Source organism: Homarus americanus, unplaced genomic scaffold (genome assembly GCF_018991925.1).
Source record: "Homarus americanus isolate GMGI-L3 unplaced genomic scaffold, GMGI_Hamer_2.0 scaffold45698, whole genome shotgun sequence".
Taxonomy (NCBI): Eukaryota; Metazoa; Arthropoda; class Malacostraca; order Decapoda; family Nephropidae; genus Homarus; species Homarus americanus.
In genome coordinates, this window is record NW_024735554.1 from 10,385,815 (window position 1) to 10,394,528 (window position 8,714).

At 46.1% G+C, this 8,714-nt stretch overlaps 1 protein-coding gene across 1 annotated transcript in view; it reads left to right on the plus strand.

The window, feature by feature from the left end:
• Positions 1-3,739: 3,739 nt before the first annotated feature.
• LOC121871342 (GATA zinc finger domain-containing protein 15-like) overlaps positions 3,740-8,714 on the plus strand; it is a 27,112-nt gene continuing 22,137 nt past the window's right edge. Inside the window, exons 1-3 of the mRNA XM_042373561.1 lie at positions 3,740-4,043; positions 4,137-4,352; positions 8,477-8,714. The exon at positions 8,477-8,714 is cut by the window's right edge and continues 109 nt beyond it. Coding sequence (XP_042229495.1) covers positions 3,740-4,043; positions 4,137-4,352; positions 8,477-8,714 — 758 coding nt within the window. The remainder of the gene's footprint in view (positions 4,044-4,136; positions 4,353-8,476) is intronic.

Sequence of the window (8,714 nt, forward strand, 5' to 3'; positions counted from 1 at the left end):
AAAAGAACACACCAGGACTGGTTTGATGAAAATAACCCGGCAATCAAAGTACTCTTCGATGATAAACGTACTGCTTTTACTAACTGGCAAAACAACCCCCAGTCTCGGAATAAAGCTGATATCTTCCGCAAGAAGAAAGCGGCTGCCCAGTGGGAACTTTTCAATCAAAAGAATGACTTACTTTAAAATAAAGCATGTGAAATACAAAAAATTGCAGATCAGCAAAAGATTTGTGAATTTTTCAATTCAGTTAAAGCATTTACGGGCCAATCACTCGTCGCGCAGCTCCCCTCCGCTCTTCTGATGGTAACTTCATAATTAAAGACGATGAAGGCCTCCTTCAGCACTGGAAAGAGCACTACCATTCATTGCTCAACTGAAACACCGAAGTGGATGTCCTGACTACCCAGCAGGTCCCTCAGCATCCAGAGCTGACCCACCTCAGCTATCCTCGATCCCTGGATGAGTCAGCTACTGCCATTAAATAAATGAAAAAAAACAAGGCCTCAGGGCCTAATGGAATCCCAGCCGAGGTGTATAAAGCAGGAGGACCTCTGCTTACCAGCCGTCTCCACACTCTCCTAGAGAATATATGGAAAAACGAGGAAATCCCCCAAGCTCTTACAGATGCCTCCATTGTCAATATTTAAAAAAAAAAGAGGGGACCGGTCAGACTGTGTCAACTACTGCGGGATCTCGCTGTTCTCAGTAGCTGGCAAGATTATCGCCCGAGTCCTCCGAAACAGATATCTTCCTGAGGCGGAAAACTTCCTTCCTGAATCTCAATGTGGTTTTAGACCATCACGTGGCACCACTGACATGATCTTTGCTGCCCGCCAGATACAGGAAAAGTGCAGAGAATGGCGTCATGACTAGTACATGGATTTCATCGAATTAATCAAGGCCTTAGACTCGGTCAGCAGGGAAGCCCTCTGGTGTACCCTCAACCGTTTTGGCTGACCACCAAAATTCATCGCCATTACGAGGCAACTCCACGATGGCATGAACGGCAGTGTCCTGTACAACGGCACCCAGTCTGAGTTCTTCCCCATCCAAACAGGGGTTAAATAAGAGTGTTTCTTGGCACCAACTCTCTTTTCCATTTTCTTGGCTGCCTTCCTTGCTCGTGCCACCGCCAATTTAGCCGGCGGGGTGGACATCGAGTACCGGATGAAGGGAGGTCTTTTCAACATAAGACGACTTCAGGCAAGAACTAAAGGGTCGGCAGCTTCCATTACTGAACTTCAGTAAGCAGACGACCTCACCCTTGTTGCTCACACTGAACACGACCTACAGGATATCCTCAACAGCTATGCAGATGCGTATACACACTTCGGCCTTGAGGTGAATGTACTTAAGACTCACATTCTCTTTCAATCTGCCCCTGGTTCAGCAACACCTCCACCACCCATCCAGCTAAACGGTACTACCCTCTCTAATGTTACCCACTTTTGTATCTCGGTTCCCACCTGTCCACCACCACAGACATTGATGAAGAGATTCACCATCGGATCAGATGTGCATTTCAAGCCTTTGGCAGACTCCGAAACCGTGTCTTCAGCTGTAGGGAGCTAAAACTATCTACGAAGCTGCAGGTATATCGAACAGTGGTCCTCCCCACCCTGTTATATGGCAGTGAGACATGGGTCACATACAGTAGGCACCTCAAGGTACCTGAAAACTTTTACCAACGTAGTCTACGTTCCATCCTCCGAGTTTGCTGGGAAGACAAGAGAACAAATGCCAGTATTCTTGCTGACACCTACTGTAGGATCATCCAGGCTATAATTATCCATGAACAACTACGCTGGACTGGCCATGTTACCCGCATAGACGACAGTAGACTGCCAAAGCAGCTACTTTACAGTCACCTAACGAATAGTAAACGTAACGCCAGCGGGCAATTGAAAAGGTATAAGGATAGTCTTCAGACAAACCTGAAAAAGTGCCAAATCGACCCCGTCACCTGGGAGTCGATTACTACTTTCGAGTTAGCCCGACTGCAAACCGAGGCAGCCAAGCGCCAACGCCGGAAAGTCGTTGCCACCGCCCCTCCCGTACTACTTGTAGCCCTCCACATGTGCAACGAATGTGGACGATCCTGCGGGTCCCGTATCGACCTCATTAGTCACCTCAAAACTCACCAACCTAGGTGACAAACTTAATAACTTATATCATTGTATCATCGCTGGATGATCGTCATACTCGATTCCGAGTGACAGTAGAGTAGTAGTATTAGTAGTGTGTGTGTGTTTGTGTGACCTTTGAAAGTTTGTACAAGTTTCTGAGTCCTGGTCATACACACTCTCCTAGTTGAGAAGGGATGAAAAATAATCTTGTATAGTGTTTTCTCTGTACTAACAAAATTATGTACAGTCTGCCGAGACGAAGGATTTTGCCTGTTGTACTGAGTCTCGGCCAGGGATAGACTAACTCTACTCACTATTACAGATCGTGACTAGTGATAACGACGCCTCGAGACGCCTTATAGTCATGTGACCCCTTAGAGTCAGAGCCTTGATCGATACACATGTACTCTATTATAGTAGGACTAAGAAACTCCGTCGTACAGCGACGTCTCATAAAGTCATAGCCGCGTCACATGGCCCCATGTCTCATGATCTATCCATATGAAATCCATTTCTAGCTAGTCTGGGATACTGGTGGTGTGATCCGTGACGTTACGTCAGCCGACCTCCTACGCAGTATCGAATCTACTATTAGTTATGTCAATATTCTGAATAACACTAATAGTTATAATTAAATACAATCTTATGATGGCGTCTTATATATATATGTGTGTGTGTGTGTGTGTGTGTGTGTGTGTGTGTGTGTGTGTGTGTGTGTGTGTGTGTGTGTGTGTGTGTGTGTGTGTGTGTGTGTGTGTGTGTGTGTTATAACTGAGTGGATGACACACACCCACACACGCATATACACACACACACACACGACGATAAGTAGGAGGCAGTAATTAAGTCAGGGCACGACGGCCAGGAGCGGTGGTGGTGGTGAGGCGAATTAACATGACATGCCTCTTGAGTAAAGCCTTTGCGACATCACACCCCACACTGGGTACTGGACTAGGCTTTGTCAGCTGACTGAAGTCTTGATGACATCAACACGACTGTCTATATTACTGATTAAGGTCTGGTAGTTATTTGATATATTTTTCGTGCATTGCAGACAGATTTAACGAAATCACATTTAGAACCGCGAAATATTTATAAAATATTCCTCACAATGACGCAGAGACCAAACACAACCGACTGTCTCTCTTGGTCCTGGAGCAGAAAAACGACACGACACAACTCTGACTAAACCGTCCCTCAACAGGTTAAGAGAGGCGGTGGCTGCAAGTTGATTAGCCTCACTGAATATCACATTACCGCCCAATGAATAATAAACAAGCTTTGAGAATAATGAATGAAGGACACACGCTCTGGTTCACACAGTTCCTGCATTCAAAGGTTTAAGGTTCCTATTCTCGACCGTACTTAGTGAACAGTCAACATGGATGCACAGTTGTTGTCATTAAGGTCATAGCTTCTCTACCTGGCTCTGAGGAGACGCAATGAGCTAAGTAGCGCTGATCTACCGTGTTGACAACAGTAGCTCGTGATAATATGAAACAATATTGAACATGAAGGTCAAACGATTAGTACGAAAAGGCCGCTAAAGTGTGACCGTAAAGCAGCGAACAGTTTTTAGGCAACACCGGTGACGACTGCTGGAGAAGTGGATGAGCTGCAGCATCAACAGCAGTGACACCAACCAGAGTGCCATCAACAGCAGTGACACCAACCAGAGTGACACCAACCAGAGTGCCACCAACAGCTGTGAGACCAACCAGAGTGCCACCAACAGCAGTGACACCAACCAGAGTGCCATCAACAGCAGTGACACCAACCAGAGTGCCACCAACCAGAGTGCCTACCAACAGCTGGCAAGACCAACTAGAGCATCAGCAACGAGTGACACCAACAGAGTGCCATCAGCAGCAGTGACACCAGCAGGTGCCATCAGCAGCAGTGACACCAACCAGAGTTAGCAGTGACACCAACCGATTGCCATCAACAGCAGTGACACCAACCAGGTGCCACCAACCAGAGTGCCATCAGCAGCAGTGACACCAGCAGGTGCCATCAGCAGCAGTGACACCAGCAGAGTGCCATCAACAGCAGTGACACACCAACAGGGTGCCATCAACAGCAGTGGCCACCAACCAGGAAGTGCCACCAACGGCTGGAACCAACCAGAGTCACCATCAACAGCAGTGACACCAACCAGAGTGCCACCAGCAGCTGTGGATAACCAGAGTGCCATCAGCAGCGGTGACACCAACCAGAGTGCCAGTAAGCAGCAGTGACGCACCAGCAGGTGCCACCAACGTATTGAGACCAACCAGAGTGCCACCAACAGCAGTGACACCAACCAGAGTGCCACCAACAGCAGTGACACCAACCAGAGTGCCACCAACAGCAGTGACACCAACAACAGCAGTACCAACAACAGTGACACCAAGACTGAGGCATCGAGACTGAAGCACCAAGACTGAAGCACCAAGACTGAGGCACTAAGACTGGGACACCAAGACTGAGGCCACAAGACTGAGGCACCAAGACTGAGGCACTAAGACTGGGACACCAAGACTGAGGCCACAAGACTGAGGCACCAAGACTGAGACACTAAGACTGGGACACCAAGACTGAGGCCACAAGACTGAGGCTACAAGACTGAGGCACCAAGACTGAGGCACCAAGAGTGAGGTACACAGACTTTTATTCTGCTGTAGAATTTCAATATATTTTGGACGACTTCCTCATGGCTAAAAATTACCAAGCATGACAACGCAATTATCTTCCGCACCAATAAATACAATTACCATCACCATTATCATCATCACCAGCAACATCACCATCATCAACAACATCACCATCACCAGGAACATTACCATCACCAGCAACATCACCATCACCAACAACATCACCATCACCAGCAACATCACCATCACCAGCAACATTATCATCACCAGCAACATCACCATCACCAACAACATCACCATCACCAGCAACATCACCATCACCAGCAACATCACCATCACCAACAACATCACCATCATCCATCACCAACATCACCATCACAATCACAATCTTAACCCTTTCCAAGTCCCAACAATACTGGAGCAGAACGAGAACATCAAATCCAGATAACCCAACGCAGAGGAAAGGAAGCAATTATTATACATAGCTAACTGGACTAATGGAGAGGAGCCACCTGAAACTCTCAATGATGACCGTCTCCCTCGCGGTGTAAGAGGCGGTATCTGTAAACCACCTTCACGCAGATGTTACAACTGGTACCTCTGGACACATGTTACTAAAGGCACTGTATAAAATTGAGGAGCTGTGAGGGGCGACATTCAGCACATGGCAACGGAGTCCTCTCCAAGAGAAACGTATCAGCTGCCAGTAATAAGGGGGCCCTATCGTGATTCCTGGACTGTCCCAAACTCCTTCCTTTTCCTTCTTCTCTTCCTCTTCCTCGTCCTCGTCCTGCTCCTATCGTCGATCAGGCGTCCAACAATGGGGCATCTTGGCCACGGCATCCTGCAATTCCAGAGCTGTCGGGGAGTTATAACGTGGGTCATGGACTACTCCCCTGCCTTCTGTCTCCCAGACAGAACCACCCATATTCCCCCCTCCTCATCTCGTGATCTGCCTCACCAGGGAGCAATACAGTTACGTCACAGGAACTGGAGGTAGTTATCATACCTGTTGAATAAAGGGAAATTAAGTAACCATCGCTGTAGACTATACGACACAACTCAGGGGTAAGTTATGTATAAAACTGACATCGTAGAATAACTTAGTGAGGCGATAAAAGAACCAAGTAGGGCAAGAAACAAAGAACGATAGGAAACTGTATAACGAAATAAAATGTCTGTAAATGGAGTTTCAGACGGGGCCATATACAGAACTACCAGTCACCCAGACAGTGCATTAAATTAAAGCCTCAGTTGAATAATTCTGATATACCCAAAGAGAGAAAACAGTACAGTGAAGAGTCATGATACAGTGCACCACGGCCAGTGTCAACAGTGAGGTGAACAATAGTGAGCTGAAATGTTTTATCCCCTGGACTAAACTACTGTGAACTCTATTACGTGGTTCTGACCAAGGCCATGACACTGTGTGCTTACTAGAAATTTGAACACCTATTGTTAAATTCACACCTAATGTACCTAAACATAAATGTTATAATTTAGGGACTGTTAATATATATATAATGTGTGTTAAGAAATCATTACCATAATTATGTTTATAGAGGGACCTTGACCGATGTGTCGACGGCGTCCCTCATCTTATGCCTGATCATAAACCAGCCAGAGCCACTACATGCAACTAACTTCACTCCGCCTGGTGCTAAACTTAACAGAACAAGTTAACAGGTTTACTTTGGACTGGTACAAAGAGCTTAAGCGTGATAGTTTACAAAGCTTTAATGTTGATCTCTTGGTCAAACATTTTCCAGAAGTAATTAATTAACCAGAGAGAGAACCCAAAACTGAATAAATTTATGCAACAGGTAAAGGGGAACAAACTACTCGAAAAAAGTGAAAGAGGTTCCCATAGGCTTGAAACACTACAAATATCAATACTCTTTTAAAGTTTCTTCTGTATAAAGTTCGACAAAATGTTTGAGAACGTACGTAAATATTTTCAATCAACACTTCATATTGTGCAAAGTCTAGAGAGGCATAAAGACATTGGTTAGGTTAGGTTAGGTTAGGTTAGCTGTAAAAATAAAACGAGTAGATAAAACTGTGAACTCATATCTCTAGCTACAACATGTTACCACCTGACCCTCGAGAGACTTTTTACATAAATCCTGTGGAGAAAGAAATCTTTCTAACTTCATACTAGTTAAATGACACGATGATGTGATATTCCATTTACAACGTGGGAGATTGAAGCTGCTCTCAACCTGTTGTTTGAAGCTTCAACTTGTAAGGAATTGATTATGAAGTTTGGCCTTTCTTGAGACAACTAGATATTTACACAGAGACAATCTCACCATAACTGTTTCCCTGTCCAAGGTACCCGTTCAGACCACCAGTACTAGTGAAGGTGGGTACATCATGTGACACAGACCACCAGTACTAGTGAAGGTGGGTACATCATGTGACACAGACCACCATTACTAGTGAAGGTGGGTACATCATGTGACACAGACCACCATTACTAGTGAAGGTGGGTACATCATGTGACACAGACCACCAGTACCCCAGTGAAGGTGGGTATCATGTGACACAGACCACCGTTACTAGTGAAAATTGGGTACATCGCTGTTACAGACCACCAGTACGCAGTGAAGGTGGGTACATCATGTGACACAGACCACCATTACTAGGCGAAAGGTGGGTACATCATGTGACACAGACCACCAGTACTAGTGAAGGTGGGTACATCATGACCAGACCACCAGTACTAGTGATTGGGTACATCATGTGACACAGACCACCGGTACTAGATGAAGGTGGGTGCATCATGTGACACAGACCACCAGTACTAGTGGTGGGTACATCATGACACAGACCGCAGTACTAGTGAAGGTGGGTACATCATGTGACACAGACCACCAGTACTAGTGAAGGTGGGTACATCATGTGACACAGACCACCAGTACTAGTGAAGGTGGGTACATCATGTGACACAGACCACCAGTACTAGTGAAGGTGGGTACATCATGTGACACAGACCACCAGTACTAGTGAAGGTGGGTACATCATGTGACACAGACCACCAGTACTAGTGAAGGTGGGTACATCATGTGACACAGACCACCAGTACTAGTGAAGGTGGGTACATCATGTGACACAGACCACCAGTACTAGTGAAGGTGGGTACATCATATGACACGGGAGCCACCATTACTAGTGAAGGTGGGTACATCATGACGACCACCAGTACTTGAGTGAGGTGGGTACATCATGTGACACAGACCACCGTACTAGTGAAGGAATTGGGTACATCATGTGACACAGACCACCAGTACTAGTGAAGGTGGGCATCATGACCCAGACCTGTTACTAGTGGTGAAGGTGGGTACATCATGTGACACAGACCACCATTACTAGTGAAGGTGGGTACATCATGTGACACAGACCACCATTACTAGTGAAGGTGGGTACATCATGTGACACAGACCACCAGTACTAGTGAAGGTGGGTACATCATGTGACACAGACCACCAGTACTAGTGAAGGTTGGTACATCATGTGACACAGACCACCAGTACTAGTGAAGGTGGGTACATCATGTGACACAGACCATCAGTACTAGTGAAGGTGGGTACATCATGTGACACAGACCACCAGTACTAGTGAAGGTGGGTACATCATGTGACATTAGTTGAAGAGGGTACAACACACAGGTATGTGCTTATATATCCAACACCTTGACACTGACCATCATAGGCAGTCACGACCTGTATGATCTAAACAACGACCACAACATTGACCTACATCACGACCACAACATCGACCTTAGCAACGACCACAACATCGACCTAAACAATGACCACAACATCGACCTAAACAATGACCACAACATCGACCTAAACAATGACCACAACATCGACCTTAGCAACGACCACAACATCGACCAAAACAACGACCACAACATCGACCAAAACAACGACCACAACATCGACCT